Consider the following 16598-nt stretch of genomic DNA (forward strand, 5'->3'; position numbering starts at 1 on the left):
ATGAGTAGTATGGTTATTATTCCTAACATCTACCCCATCCTCCATTCTTCCTTGCCCCTGACTCCTGCTGGGCTTGACCCTCCAGCCTGACCCCAGAAGACTCCATCCCAGCAAATGAGTCCATCAGATGAGAGTGCCTCAGTCTGAGCCTGAGTTTGGCTCTTCCTGGAGGTGATGGGTTATTGTGGTTCCCCAGCCTGGGGTTATGGGAGTGGGGGTTCTTGTGGGAGAACCTCAGGCACTAGGTGCAGGGTGAGGTTGACACTCATCTTAGATGATTGAATGGACTTACAATGGCCACGTTGGCATCACTTACAAAGCACTTGACTCATATACAGTCCTGGAATGTTCAAGAAGTTCACTGGTCCTTAAGTTTTGAGGGCGTTCAAGGGACCTATGAGAAGTTGGTTGAACTCATGAAACCTCTTTCCAGCAAAATGTAGAATTCTACATGTTTTGCATATAATTTCAGTAGGTTTATCTACGGACCTCAGGTTTACCTCTCCTCATCTTAGAGTTCAGAGACTGAAGCCCAGAGGGATTAAGTAAACTGTCTGAGGACTTATAGCTTGCAGGTGGCATAGCTGTCACTTGAACCCAGACTTTAGTAGTCTTCTCTCTTCCTCTGCTGGAAGGAAACACCTCCATCCTGTTCTTTGGCTGAGATTGCATTCACTTCCCCTCCCAGGCACTGGGAGGCTAGGCAAGCCCACTGTGGGCTCCCTGGGGTTCCAAGAAGGTTGTTCAAGGGTTAACTCAGGTGGGTGCACAGTTGGGTAAAAGGCCTTGAGAAAGGCAAAGCCAGAGCCAAGAACTTCCTGCATGTGGTGGTGAAGGGTTAACAGAGCCTGAGTGTGGCTTTGTGTGTGTGTGCTGGAGAGCAATGTTGCATGTGCAAAGGCGCACGTCTCTCACTTGCGCATGTTGGTGCTACAGGACTAGGACCGCAGGCCAGCCTGAGAGAGAGGTGCCACAGTGTCCTGGTATGAATGGGCCTCTGTCTCCAAGGCTGTGTGAGCCTCTGTGTGTGCAGGTCCCATTAACTCACCCTCAGCCACATGTGGAAAGGGGAGGAGAGGCCCGGAGAAGCCCAAACCACTCAGAGTCCTTCTGGTTTTAGAATGAAGTAGGAGACACAGAAGAAAGAAAATTACACAGACCCAAACTCATATATGACTAGGTGCATACACACACACCCTCTGGCGCTCTGTCATAATCTTCTTTTCTCAACCCCATCGTCAACCTCCTATTCGCCACTGGGGTACTCTGGGGGAAGAATACTCGCCTAAGTTCCTAAAACAGATTCTAGAGAGCTGCCCCTATTTGCTGTGTAGCTGTCTCAGTTTTATACTATGTGCGTCCGTCTTCTCCTTGTCTGTGAGCCTGAGCATGGCTTCTCTTTCCTCTGCCTCACCTGCAGCTCCCGCGATACACGCTCATACCTCCGACCCAGCCAGCAGGGCTCACTTACACCATTGTGCCTGTGTTGGACATGTCCTGAGCCCCATGTTCCTACTCCCCCTTCTAGTCCTCTCTGGGCCCCTGTTGCCCTTGGCTGTGGTTTGTCTAAGGGAGCGACTCCTGTCTGGGAGCAACTCAGAGCTCAGGACACAGGGAGACACTTGTCCAAACTTGCTATTTTTTTCACCAAAGGAGCCAAGCCACAGTGATGGGCTCAGTGGCCTGGCTGAATGCCTTCCTCATCCCTCCAACCACTAGGCTAGCCTCCATCCTGGCTGTCCCTGATTATCAGTGGCCTCTGGTTCAGGATTTCTAGTTACCCACTGGGAGACCTCCTCAGTTGGAGTCTGGTCCCTATGTGAGGGGCGAGAAGGAAGATCTGGGTTCTGAGAAAGTAGCTGAGGCTGACAGAGACACCCTGGGGACCAAAGAATAGGCTCACAGAGACCAATGATCATGCCATATCCATCCCTCTCTCCCCAGTGCCTGGCACAGAGTAGGTCCTAAAAAAATAAGTGAGTGAATGGTTGAATGGATGGATGGATGGATAAGCACATGGTAAAGGGGTAAATGAATAAATAAACAAATGAAGACTCTTAAATCCAAGTAGATATTCTGATAAAAATCTGATCCGATTCCTTGGTCCAAACATGGGAAAGAAGGAAGGAACGAACTAGGTTCAGAAGGTGTAGCCATCTTATCCCTGAATCTAAAGGAAATCTCTTAGCCCAGACCCTTTAGAGCATGTCTTTGAGACTCCCTGGAGGTCTGCAGTTGGGTGAAACTGGCCTTTTCTCCATCCTTATGTCTATCCCTCAGGCTCTTTCTTGCAGGGTCTTCTTTGCTCACTAGGAAAGGTACTCTGCAGCTGGGGAAGGTAGCCCTGAGTCAGGAGGAGGTAGGTGGGAAAGGGTGAGGCTCAGGCTGATGCAGGTGCCATGGAACAAGGCCCTGGGGACAAAATGTTTTAGGCTGAGGCTGGAGCAAAGTGTTATGTGCTTGGACCAGGAGATAGAGGATGTTTCTAGCACCTAACACAGGGACCTGGCGTATAGTAGGCACTTAGTAAATATTTACTGACTGAATGAATAAAACATTTCTATGACCTCTTCTTTCTGGCTAACACTCCAAAATCCTTTTCCAAGGGGCATATAGGATTCTCAAGAGCTCTAGACCGCTAAGGACCTTCCTCAAGGGGTAGAATGAGTCAGGGTCAGCAGCCCTGCTGAGAGAAAAAGGAACAATGCTTGCATCTCCACCCCCATCCAAGCTCTTCTCACTCCCCTCACTAGCCACGGTGGCCCCATCCTCCTTCTCCAGCTCCAACACTAGTTACTGTGTTGTTGATCCAGAAGCTGAGGACACCAGGAGGGAGCAACACAAAGCCACCATGTACATGCGTGTTTGTATGTGTGTGTGGCTGTAATGGTCTCACGCTCTGGCAAAAGGCCACCTCAGCCCACTGGCTAGGGCAGAGGATGGAGTATAGGCCTGGTGGTTTGGGGGTGGGAGGGGGTGGTCCTCTGGTGGGGAGGGGGCTTGGTTGATGAGATAGGCAGCTCCACATGACCAAGGCCAGAGTTGTGGGGCTCCAAGACCTCATTCAGGAGTCCTTTTCCCCAGGCCAGACCTAATAGCTCTTCTCTGGTGCTGAGATCTTCATGGAAGGAAATGCTCAGAGCTCCTCAGGGGCCTTGCTGCTGGGAGGCTCCTGAAGTTTGATCACTATTCCCCACTACAATTTGCCATGAGAGAGTCCAAGTGGGAGCCTTCCCTCAAAGCTTAACCTGGGTCAAAGCTGCCCTCTGAACTAAATCTAAAAAGCCTGGGTTTTGAGGCTCGAAGGGGCTTGCCTCTGGTTTGAGCTGAGCCATTTTCTGAGCAGACACAGGAAGACTGCTGGCTCAGGGCAGGCAAGGAAAGGCCTGGTGAGCCAAGGGAAAACAATTAGGAGTAATTACCATCAAGAGAGGCCCCCAGTGAGGGGTGAGGGTGGGAAAGGCTGTCTGTTTAAGAGGAAGCTGAAAGTGGCAGGCTGATTTTGGGGAAGAAATTGGAGAGAGAGGGTGGGAGGAAGGGTTGAGAGTGTGTGTTGTCTTTCTTCTCCAGGAAGAGAGCGGCCCCTCCCCCCTTGGCCTCTAGCTTGAACTGAGTTGCACCTCTACAGGGGCTCTGTGTGCGAGGTGGGAGGGGAGAGCAGGAGGGCACAGGGCTGTGCATTCCTGAGATTCCCCAACCAGTAGGAATGGCAGTGGAAACACCATACTGAGGGGACAGGGCAAGAGACACAGAAGTGAAAAGATAAAATGGAACACTGTGGAGCACCAGAAATGTCTCCAAATGTCCCCGCCTCAGCAACACCTCTCCTTGATTCCTGAGACCCTGTGGGGATGAGCTGGATCTGTTTGGTGTCTCCCTACTTACCACCCCCAATCCTTAGCCTCCCCTTCCTGGGTTAGAACCAAAGGCCTCAAAGGAAGTTTTGCTAATATGGGCAGCCTAGAACTGGGGATGAGAGTGGGAGGCAAAAAGAAAAGGGACAGTTGGGGAAAGGTTGTCATGGCAGGGGTGAAAGGAATTTCCTGGTACCCCTTTCTGGAGAAGCCAAGAGGAAATGAACCCAAAGGCAGAGGGACCTTGTCATTCCCCTTGACACTACAAACTAAGGTGAGGAGACAAATAAGAACCTTGATCCTACTCTTGAGAGAAAAGAGGGAGGACTGGACTTTGTGGCCCTCATTGGAATCTCTTTTCTTTGGTTTCCCACTGGTAGAGCCCCATGTCATCTAGGTCAGGTGCTTGCCCTGTTGAGACGAAGCAGTGCTGGCCATGTGAAGTAGCAAACCACAGGGCTATTTAGGGCTTTGGAGATGTATGCTCTTGGCTTGGAATGCCTGCTTCTATCACTGACAATCTGTGAGGCTTTGGGCAAGTTATCCAATATCTATCAATATCCAAAACGCTCCTCGTTTTCTCATCTGAGAAATGGGGATGACAATAGTATCTACATCATACACTTGTGAGGATTAAATGAGGTAATGTGCATATAGTGTTTGGTACATAAGGCTGGGGCCAGGGCCTCAATAAATATTTACTCTTATTATTAATATTATTGGAAGAAGATAGCTCTAACTGCTCAGTGGATGATGCATTTGAAACCAGAGACCAGACAAGAGGTGAGGCCTTGAATAGGGTGAGACTATCAAAACGGAAGGGAAGCACAGTCAGAGATGCTGAATAGTAATTCATTCACTCCAACAATTCTCTCCTTCGACTGCTCTGGGCACTTGGGATGCAGAATGAACAGAACAGACATTTTGATGAGAGGCAGACAAAACAAACCGAGTAAATGAGATAGACGTTAAGTGCTATGGAGAAAAAAAATGAAGGTAAGGAAGCTAGGAAGTATGATAATTGGGGTGTGATGATGATACTGCACCACAGCGGGAGGAAGTGAGGGAGGATATCTGGGGAAAAGCCCTCCAGACATAGGAAGCAACAAGTACAGTCATGCACTGCATAACAACATCTTGGTCAACAACAGACTGCATATACGACGGTCGCATAAGATTAGTACCAGATAGCCTAAGTGTGTAGTAGGCTACACCACCTAGGTTTGTGAAGTATACCTATGATGTTCAATGACAAAATTGCCTAGTGATGCATTCTCAGAATGCATCCCCATTTTTAAGCAATGCATGACTGTAGAACTGTGAGGTGGAAGCAAGCTTGGTTTGTTAGACAAACACCAAGGAGGCCTGCGCAGCTGAGGCTAGTGAGCCAGGGCAGAGGGGTAGACAATGCTGATGGAGAGGTAGTGGGCTGATTGTGTAGGGCCTCATAGGCCATCATAAGCTGGTGATGGGCTGATGGGAAATTGGGCACAGGCACACAAGGAAGCAAAACATTTTGTCTGGGGTTCAAGAAGTATCTGAAACACGAATTCCTTGAGGAACACAAACCCTACCCCCCTTCCCTTTGTAACTTTCTGCTGCACCCAAGACCAAACCAGGCACCCAGGAAGTAGTTATCCCCAGGTGGACACAGAGGTTGGCTCTGACTCATGGTCAACTCTAGGTCTCCACTTGGAGGAAGTCTTCTCCCCTTTCGGTGACAGACCCAGACAATCATCAGCTATCTTTAACCACATTCAGGAACTAGAAAACAAGAGGGGCTGGAAGGTTTCCCTCCTCACTCCAACCATTTTCAAATGGGTGAAAAATCTTAACCATGCCTAGAAAAACGTTAGAACTCAAGAATGTCCCGGAGGCTACAAGGGGCTCTTCTAACTCAACACAGATATAACTGTTTCACCAACATAGAGGGAGATTTTTGAGAAGTTGGTGTTTTCTTGCTTTCTATCCTTTGGAGTGTGAGCTTCAAAGAGGCAAGCAGTGGGAGCCCTTCTTTGCTAGACTGTGAGGAGGAAGGGGTATGAGAGAGGGGCAAGGAGACAAGGGATGCTGTTAGCAGGGTGGGTTGGAAGTCCTGACTGGTGTGTTTGGCTCAGCAGGGCTCTCTGGGCAGCTCCACAGACAGGTCTGGTTTTAAAAAGTGCCAGGGAGCCACGGATTTGCATGTTATTTGAGTTCCAGGCTTCAATTCCAGGTATGTGGAATGAAATAAATGAATGAACAGTATTCAGACTCCTGGTTAAGGGGTGAACTCAGGAATCCAGACCACACTGAGAATCCAATCACTGGTCCAGCTTGGATCAGGAGACATAGACACAGACAGAGACAGAACAAACAGTCAAAGAGACAGAGAGACAGTCTTAGAGAGACAAACACCATCAAGTCCTTTTTACCAGGGAGTTTCCAGTCAAAGCAAGAAAGCAAAATCCACAGAATTTTAAATAAATCAACTTAAAAAGTAGAGTCACAGACAGAAAAAGGCAACATCATCCCTGACTTATCGCTACCTCTTCCTCTCCATCATCCACATCAAGCTTCAAACTGGACCACGTGCCCATGAGCTGGCTTTTTTGATAAGGTCCATTGCTTGGTGTCTGCCTGGCCTCCCAAGTTAGACTCTAAGGTCCTGGTGAACAGGTGGCTTTTATTTCCTTGGTCAAACCATCTCCTCACACCGCCTTTCATGGCCCCCAAGCCCAGGGCTTAAACACACGCTTATTAAACATCTAGTGTAAGGGGTTCCCCAGAAGTATCAGATGAGACAAATGGCCTCCAGGAACTTAGCTCTGGCTAGTATACAAGATGCAGGCAGCATGTAAAACAGTCCATCTAAAGGATAAGGCAAGCAGAAAGGGACCCATGGTCTCAATCTATAAGGATGTAAAAAGGATGGAGAGAACTGTATTTAACAGAAAGATGTGTGGTTGGAAAAAAAAATACTTTGATTAGCTCCCTGGGATAGACTGAGACCCCTGAGGGGCATGCTGAACTGCTGAGGAAGGTGTTCTCGTTAAGGGCAGAGTGGGGCATGAGGTTTGGACCAGAGATGAAAGTTTGGGACCTCAAAGGAGGTGCAGCCTCACTAGTCATGAGTAGCTCTTCTTCCTCCAACTCCCACATGCTGTCTTTCTAAACTTTTATAGAGTTACCCCTTCTCTGCTGTGGCAGGCTGGAGAGAAGTAGCTTGCACTCCTGGTTTGAAAAAAAAGCACCAAATCATTCACCTGCCCTTAGTGGAAACATGTCTCAGTCCATTGCTGATGTAAAAGACAGAATACAGTATAAATAGCGTGTAGAGTTGTATTATTTTCCGATTACAAGGGCTGCAGACATCCAGATAAGACATGTTCAGTGATCAGGGAAGGCTTCAGGGAGAGGGGTTTAGTGCGTGTGCTCTGTACATATTTCTGAAAGGAATAAAAGAGAAAATTGAATGAGGGGTGGCCAGCAGACTGAAGACTCTAGGCTCCTGTGCGCCTCTCTCCCACACACTTTCCCTTCCCAGCAATTGTGTTCTGCGAAGGGTAGAACGACAATCTCCAGAAGTCAAGCAGTTGATGGCTACTCCTCACCTTAAAACGAAGAAAAGTCTATAGCTACCATCTGTCCATTAGGATAAGACTTTGACCTGGGCCTTAGCTCTAAAAAGTTAACACTGGCCTTAAACTTTAATTTTGAATCTCCACCTTGACTGATTCCTATTCCAAACAGCATTATGACCCTAAATAACATTTCAGAATCTTAGACTTTAACAAGACCCTGGACATCTGGTCCAACCACTCACAACTGGAATTATCCCTGGCCTGGCCCTGACAGGCTGGAGAGGCAGCCTGCACTAATATTTCCTCGAGGCTTACCTTCTAGTTCAGTCTCCCACTTTCCCTTTTCCCTTCCACAGGGGATGCACGTGTAAGTTCTCCCTTATCTTGGTGGGTGACCAGCCTGACCCGACATACCCTTTTGTCCTTCCCCACCTCCAGATTTGGATATGGTAGTGATGGGGTCTTAACAGACAGACGTTGGGTTCAGCACATGTGAAATAAGGCTTGCAGTATAAGGAAGGATGCCAGGCCAAGCCTTACTTGTTCCTTCCAAAACTTTAGGATGAATTTGAAGCTGTGGATAGATTGCTCCCGGACAGAGAAATATGGCAACTTTCCCAGCTCAGCAGGTAGCCTGTTTGAGTAAACAACAGGGCCTGATAGCCTTATGCCTCCTTTTCTGACTCTCTTGGGTATGTGAACTCCTAGGGTGCAAGCATCATTCCACCTCACCTCGGCCCATCCAGGCGAAGCAAGGGAGAAGACGAAGCCCAGTGTCAGTCGTCTGTCTTACTCTGGCAAGACATGTTTGAGAGCTGGAGGGGTGGCACAGAAGGACCAGAGGCTGAAACATTAAAAACATTGGGGCTTTTATAGGAACCTCTCCCTCTCCACCCACTAGAGATTTTTATGGGCCATGTAAAACCAGGAGGTGAGGGACAGACTATGGGATGGGGCTGCTGGCAGTGCTTTTCCAGTTTACCTGTTTCTACCCCAGGTCACAAAAACTTGGGGCTAACTTTGCTAGGGGCAGTAGGTAGAAGATGCGAGTACAATTATAGGGGCTAAAGAAGAGAGAAGTTGATACCACAGAGAAGTATGAAGCTCCTCATATAGAGAGAAGTCAACGTACACAAAGTCTCCAGGCCAGCAGAGGGAAAAGTACTCTTACATTCAACCCTAAACAGGACTTCTGGGGGCAACAGGGGGTCTCTCCTTCAACTCCCTGCTTCTCTGAATCTCCTGAAAAAGCCACACTCCCCACTGCTGCAGGGTATTCTCAGAGGGAGAGGACTGTCAGGAGCAACAGTGGGTCTCAGGTGACAAATGGGACGGAACTAGCCTCCGTGCCTTGGATCATGTATTCTCAAATAGGCAGGAACGGTCTATCTGACTTTCTCTGTACAGGGTCCAGAAGTGATTGCTGGGACTGTGGTTTCTGTTGAAGGCTCTGTATTTGGCATCTAGAGCTTATCATCCCTCCAGTGTTCCTTTTTTGGGGGAGGTAGGTGATTATGAGCACTGAGCACAGGGGAGAGGGGAGGAGAGGAGAAAAGGAAAGTGATTGACTTTAGTTTATAGCAGATTAAACAAGATACTGGTAACATGCCCTTGGCCTTGGAATGTAGGAACATCTTTCTTCTTCCCCCATCATCAAAGCCCACCCTTAAATGAAGGAGAAAGGAATTCTCCAGATGCTAGGCCTCCTCTTGTTGGCTAGCCAGCCCTCTGGAACGGATGGCCCAATATATAAGTCTATATTTGCTTCCCACTGAGCCACTCTGGGCCACAACCTATGTCTCAGCTTGGCCCACCCATGCATGGTGGTCTCAGGATCACTAACTCCACCTTGTACAAAACTGCATTGGTCAGAAAGGGCGGTCAAGTTCAGACAGGCTCCACAATTCCTTATGTATTTTTCAAAGTGCTTTTGTTGCATGTTTCATTTTCTGCTATACATGGCAATAAATATTTGTTCCTTTGGTCTGTACAAAAAGTCTGTGAGGAAGGTAAGACAGATGTTATCTAAATGGACAAACAATAAACACAGAGAACTATCTTGTTCTGAGTCCCCCAGACAATAGCAAGAGAGCCTGAGAAACTCAGGTCTTTCAATTCATAGTCCCAATCTATACCATACTGCCACCTTTCAAGTTGTCACTTAAATACATTAAGTACCAAGAATCAATATTCAGGAGTCCTACAATGGACCTGCATGCCATAGCTTTCTAAAGAGAATGTGAAAGGTCCCACCAACTCATATATAGAAAGCTATTTATTTCCTATAGAAAACACCAAAAGAAAAAAAAAAAAGAAAGAAAGAAAGAAAAGAAAACAAACAAACAAAAGGTGGTCTTCCCCGAGAAGGCAGGCAGTTATGAAAAGGTAGGACCCTCTAGTTGCTGGAGTGGAGACAGTAACATTCAGTTAACAATGGAATATTTAAAAAAAATAGTTTTCTTTTCAAATTGTAACCTGTGGTAAAACATAGAAAAATGTACTAAACAAGCTTGGTATAAAACAGAGTAAAATTTTCAAATAAGCCCAGGGAGAAAGCACAATGCTGGAAAGGATGGGGTACATGGGAAGAGGAGAAAAGATTTCATACAAAACTACCTATTACAATACAGAAAAAAGTATAAAACGTTCCTATTTTGGAACTTAAGTACAAAATGACACTGGCATTGGATCATTTCACTATTTAGCCTGAGGACCACTCAGAGGGTGGGGGAGATGCTAGAAAGAACAAAAGGAATAGGAGTTTTAAAATCTCAAGTTGCTCAGTCCAAATTCCACCTGTTTTCCAGTTGAAAATCTCATCTCCCTCTGTAACCTCTTCCCCCTAAGCCAAAGATCATCCAGGCCTTGAAATATTCTGTTAGGAAGTCCACAAACACCCTACACAGAGGGGTTGGGATCTGTGCGTGCTAGAGCTAAATTTGGAAAATGGAAATAAATCTGCAGGCTAAAATGGTGAACACATTCAGCCTTTTAAAAAGAAAGCATATCCCTGTGAAATATATATATATATATATATATATATTAAATTCTCTGTGGTTAGAAGCATATTTAAACTAATCAGCCACAGACCAAACTAGACCTGCATTCATACAATGCTGGAATTTTCTGCTAAAGACTGAGGTCCTTCTTCATCTTGGTCAGAAGTAGGCGGCAGTCAAAGTGGTGCTTGTTGCTCCACTAAACCGCTCCCTGGGTGGGTCTTCCCCATATTATGTCTTGTAAGCACATGCAAACTCCTGCTTTTAAGGAAAGGACTGCCTGGGACCTTGGGGTCCACCCATAGCTCGTGTGTTGTGCCTCAAGATGGGAGGAAGCTACAAGATGATAAAACAGCCTTGTACAGAACAGACAGATTTCACAAAGGGGCATATAAATAGGAAAAGTCCTGAAAGAGGGACTTATGCATGTGCCCCAAAGTCCAGTTTACAGTCACATTCCTGACAACATGTCTTGGAAATCCTGTGTGCATGTATGTGTGTGCGTGTATATGCTGGTGGTTGTCATCCCTAACTTTTTGCCCATGCCCTTTCCTACCTCTTAGTAAGGCCTAACAACAAGAGTTGATATGAAACGAAGAGTCTTTCCAAGCTTCTCTCAGTCCCCTAAGGACTGAGTGAGGCTGGAGCCCTTTGAAAACAAGATGGCAGAACTGAAGAAGTGAAAAGCAGTCTTTCTCTTCAGCTTAGGGATGTCCCCTCACCCCTTTCACAGCACCAAAGTTTCTTTGCAAAAATAGTATCTGAGATACAAAAGGAAAGGCAGATGTGCTTGTGAATGCATCTCGCCAGGGCCTGGTCCAGGATCAAGGGCTTTACAAGAACAGAGGATTGGGAGCAGCTGTTTCCAAGGTCTCTGGCTGTAGACAACAAAGAGCTGGTCCCCACAAGGTCAATGTCTGCTAATGGAGACAGTCTTCACAAGAGCTTTCGGTGGAGGATCTCCCAGACCATCCGCTTCCGGAAGTACGGCATGTGTTGCTGCAGGGACACAGAGATAACCTTAATTTTCATTTCTTTTATCCAGACCCAATACTCTCTTCCTTCTCGAAGTTTTCAACTAAAATAGTCTCAGTTGCATTTCTGGTTTTTCAAAGTGCTCATTCTTGATTACATGTGCTTTTTTTCTTTCTACTGCTTTTTCTATTGCTATCTTTACTGCTATTTTCCATTATTGTAGCCTTAGAAGTTTTACTGGGTATTGCCAGGAGTCCCCCAATGTTTCTAAGAATTTTAGAATGGTGTCCATCAAGTCCTCTTTTTGAACTTTGAAGAGGATATGACATGTGAGGCCTGAAAATCAAAGGCTCACTTTTTAGAGGAAGAGTTATGGGAACTACAAGCTCCACCCAATGGCTATGGAGGAAAACTTTGGAAAAGTTATTAATTTAGACAGAAGTCAAGAGTTAAGTAGAGGACATAGAATAAACCATAATCTCTAGGCTCAACCCACTTTGGTCTCTGAAGGACCACACGGAGAGAACAAACTAAGAGAAGACGGATCAGCTGCATCAAGTGAGGGGCAGGGGAGGGGGGCAGCATAACAAATTGCACCAGGAGATCAAAGTGTGGCCTGTTCCAAAACCTGACTGCTAACCAAATAAAGGGAAACTGAAGAAAACTTGCTCTGATTCCAGGTCTCTGTTTCTTATACGATTTGAGGTAGGAGGGGAAGATGGGTAGAGAATGTTCTACTACTGATCAGGATTCCTTGACTACACTATGTGATATATGGTAACCTAGGATGTGGCCTAGAACGATCATTTTTTTTGTGACGTGACATGGGCAGGAAGCACCAGTGTTAGGAGCCATAGGCTGACGTGGAGGCCCCGAAGCAGAGCAAGTGGAGAGAAAAACATCTACCAGGCAGCCGGGAGCCCAGGTGGTCACAGAGCTCGCTCCTGAAGGCTCAGCTCACCTGTGTGAAGTTGATTGGTCTGTCTTTGGTAATACAGTCAGCATATTTGCAGGCAAACATGCCACAGTCACTTCCATTCATCTGCTGTGGAATTTCCTGAAAGACCAAAGACAACAAAAAGGTGACATCTTTCCAAGCTTTCTTTCTTTTTATTAGATTATAAATAAGAACCAAAGGATATAAATTTTACAGGATTCCCTGAATCTTAAAGAGATGACCCTGGTACCCCACTCAGAACAGAGGTTCACAGAAAAAAATATAGCATCTCAGTTGGCCTGTGGACTTCGTATAAACCACACAGGAGACTATCGTAGACTTCCATGGCACCTAAGGATGTAAAAACTGGTCCCTCTCACAAGAGCTAAACAATCAGCAAACATTTCCTACAGGAGTGAAAAGCTTAGCAAAATAGCTGGGTATTTAGAAAACCTAGTTCTACATAAGAAACACATTACCAGTTTTCCCACAGAGAGCTTACTCCACCTTCCCCAAGGAAGCAAACGACCAAGCTGAAGTCAGGCTGGACACTAAAGAAGGTCCCTGGGAATCAAGCAGTGAAATTCTTTCCTTCCCAAATGTCCTCATATCAGGATTTCCATCTCATCAAGATGAAATGTACCTGGCTTTTCTTGCTGAAGAGCTGCCAGCCATTGGTGTCAAACTCTTTCCTTTTCTTGTCAAGGCTTTCTTGCTTTAGGTATTGCCTAAAGGTATTGGGAGAGAATGCGATGAACTGTGGGGAACACTGATGACAGCTGCCACCATAAGAACACGGCTGATAGTCCTTAGGAAGAGTTTTCACCTGCACTTCTGAGGGAAACAGTATACAATGCTGGGCCGGGACTCTCTGGACTGCAGCCACTACAACTCACGCCCCACTGTCAACTCACAAGAAACATGACCTCTGCCTCTGATACCCAAGACCCTTCTACTTATGGTTCCTCCTGAGGAACGAGTTTTGATTCCTTTCCTTGGTTTATATGTGGTACTTTCAAACTCAGTCTAATGGAAGAAGAATGTTTCTCCAGCAATATTGAAGTGTTTACTATTTTTAGTCTTGATTCATTCTCCTGTGTGAAAATTCAATCCAAACCAACAATTTGTTGAATGTATACCTCAAATAGAGCACTCTTCTTAAGCGCAAACTGCTCACCATTCTGGAACCTGCCTCCTCCTGCCACCAGAGTGGTACAGTGAGGAATAGGCGTTTTGGAAAGAGAAACAGATAGGGTATAAAGAGATCTGCATTCTGGTTCCCAGTTGAGCCACTAATTAGAAGGACCTGAGCAAATTAAAGTCACTTCTGTGGGTCTTGGTTTCTTCATCTGAAAAAATTAGGACGTTGGATTAGAAGATTTCTAAGCAGTTTCTATATCTGAATGTATATATCCACTCTATGTTTTAGTGCACTGGGACAGTAACTGTCCCCAGTAGGGCATATTTTTGTATTATTATTAAACTTTACTTACTTAGATGTAAAATATCCATTCTTACTTAATATGAAGATTTCCTTTATTAATCACTCCACTGAAGATATCAAAGAACTGAGTTCAATAGCTGGAAAAACACAATATATACCCAGTACCAAACTCTTCTGTCATCAACTCCCTACTTACAAGAGGATCCTGCAGGCTTCATTGTTTATCCCACCCATAGAGTCGTAATAGGTGATATTCTTCTTTCTAAAGTCCACAACCTGGAAATAAAAAATCTGTGTTTATAAAGTGAAGAAAACTGGATTCTCAGCTTTTCCCTTCCCTGGAACTTGGAGGCTTTTGCTAGATTTCCTGTGAAATCATGACAAGTCTGATTGATACTCTGCGTTACACCATGCATAATCTGCAGTGGAAAGAAGAACGGGGGGATTATTGACATAGAACTATGATGGGGGCCGATTGACTGGTGGCCCCATTAATTGCCCTGAAACCTTTTTCAAGTAATCAGGTTCTCCATCTGCAACGTGGGCAGCAGGGAAGACACAACGTACTCTTCAGAGAACGTAAGCTGAGTTAGATCATTTCCACACAGCTTCAGAATGGTGGTAAAAGATTCTGGGTTTTGTTTCTTTACCTGGAGAATTTCCTTCTGGCTTCATGCTTTTCAAATATAATTAAAAATAGACTGAAATAACTTTTACACTTTTATTAATACATTCAGTTAACGTATCCATGTTTTCAGCGTCAAAAAAATATTAAATTACCAAGTATGCAAGGCAAGTCATGATTAGGCAGAAAATAATAGTCACAGAATCTGAGTTGGCATCATCAAGAAGTCACCTTTTCCCTCCATGCACTGCCATGAGGCTGCTTAAACTTATAACTCTCTCTTAAATATTTCCAGGAAAGGAAATTCCACTACTTTCTTCAAAGTCTAAGTATCTCACTCTTAACAGGAAGTTCATTGATCTACCCAATTTTTAGCCAACTAAACATTACTCTTTCTCTTAATCATCCAGTGAAAAAATGTAGAACTACTCACTACTCTCTGTGTATTCTATAATTATATAGATTTCTTTTCAATTTTATCAAAAATAAAAGAGGTACTCACAGCAAGACACCAGTGCACTCCCAGGTGAATGGGCACCAAAAGAATGTCAACAGAAAATATATCAACTTTCTTTGTCCAACGTTTCACTGCCTGATAACCAGCCGTTTTTAACTTAGTGAAAAAAAAGGTATTAAATGCATGCACACTTGGCAATCCCTTCTCTTTACTTCGCTCCATCAGCATATTCATGTAGAAATTGATGATCTGTGGGAAGAAATTATATGTATTAAAACAGCTACTAAGGCCTTCAAAAGAGTTGTGTTGTATGAAGGAAAAGCAAGTGCTATATTGCACAGTATATGTTGTTTCCTAATCAATTCAATTAAGATTTCAATGCCCAACAGTTTCATGTTCCTATAGCAAATTCTGATTAGAAAGGAAGAAGGCTGAGGTGGATATAAACAGTGAAAACAGAAAAAGCTGACTATGTATATATATCATATATGGGTTGGGGATACATATGGGCAGATGCTGGCCAGACTTGTAGAAGACTGAGGATTAACTCAAAAAACTGGAGAATGAAGAGAAGGGGTACTAGAAGGTGAGACTTAGAGAAAAGAAAAGGAAGAAAGAAAGCAGTTTAATAAGGCATATTTGCAGTTACTTGAGCTATTGGGACTGTATGAGCAATTTAAATAAATCCTGAGCCTGTCAGTTAAGAGTCTAGTGTTAATAATGCTAAGATCAACAATTCAATCCATTTAAGTAGGTCACTTGGTTTTGCACAAAGATAGAAAACTGCTCCATGGCTGAAGACTGCCTTTTCAGCCTAATAACCATCTTGTAGAGGCAAACTGTTTTGGTCTCAAGGAGAACTGAGTGAAAGGATAAACCATCAATTGCACTGGGAAATACCCTAAACTGACAGCAGCTCAGCAATGTCATCTTTATAGAGGCAGACATGGATGTAGTATAAAAACCTACATTACCACAACTAGAAGGACCCACAACTAAGAATACACAACTATGTACTGGGGGGCTTTGGGGAGAAAAAGGAAAAAAATAAAATCTTTAAAAAAAAACAACCTACATTACACGAGACCTGGAAGTAAAGTCACAACCATGAAGAGTGAAGTTCTCCCCTAGAACCTATATGGTTAGCTTTCCCATTTTTGTTGACTCCATTTATGCCTTCAGTATCAAGTACAAGTGAAAGAAACTAAAATGCTGGATATGGGAGTGATGTGATTCTTCCTGTTAATGAAACAACACATTCTCTAATAGTGACTACGTCCTCTATGGTTCCTTTAGGTCCAAGACTCCTTGGTACTAAAGCTTGAAAGTTACTGTGCCGGAAGTTACCGCATACTTACTTTACGTGGCCAGCTGAGGCCAGGCCAATGTCTGTCAACTGCAAGGAATGAATGGGCTAACAGATCCACAGCTTGGAAATATGACTAAGAAAACAGGCACATTTTTCAGAATGCTTTTTGGGGAATGGGAAAACGCCCCCGTCCTTTGACAAATATTTACACACTAGGATGCCAGAGCAGTGAGCTACTGCCCAACAGTAGGCAACTACATATTGGGTAGGCAGCAGGAAACTCTGCCAAGAACACACCGGAGCATGGTCTAGACTAGAGAAAGGGCCTATAGACGAGGATGCCTAGGCAGCTGCAGGGAAACCACACTGGCCATGAGGCAGAGCTCTGGGAGGGTACGGGTGAGGAAGGCTAGGATTGAAGAAAGACACAGTTCT

General features: G+C 45.0%; 1 protein-coding gene across 6 annotated transcripts in view; it reads right to left on the reverse strand.

Annotated features, from left to right (window-relative positions):
* Window positions 1-9307: 9307 nt before the first annotated feature.
* SENP1 (SUMO specific peptidase 1) overlaps window positions 9308-16598 on the reverse strand; it is a 50063-nt gene continuing 42772 nt past the window's right edge. For all 6 annotated transcript variants that reach the window (XM_070271303.1, XM_023643451.2, XM_014740883.3 and 3 more), the window contains 5 exons: window positions 14900-15103; window positions 13969-14048; window positions 12972-13056; window positions 12353-12448; window positions 9308-11415 (listed from right to left, as the gene is read on the reverse strand). In XM_070271303.1, coding sequence (XP_070127404.1) covers window positions 11353-11415; window positions 12353-12448; window positions 12972-13056; window positions 13969-14048; window positions 14900-15103 — 528 coding nt within the window. In that variant the 3' untranslated portion in view covers window positions 9308-11352. The remainder of the gene's footprint in view (window positions 11416-12352; window positions 12449-12971; window positions 13057-13968; window positions 14049-14899; window positions 15104-16598) is intronic.

Source organism: Equus caballus, chromosome 6 (assembly GCF_041296265.1).
Source record: "Equus caballus isolate H_3958 breed thoroughbred chromosome 6, TB-T2T, whole genome shotgun sequence".
Lineage (NCBI taxonomy): Eukaryota > Metazoa > Chordata > Mammalia > Perissodactyla > Equidae > Equus > Equus caballus.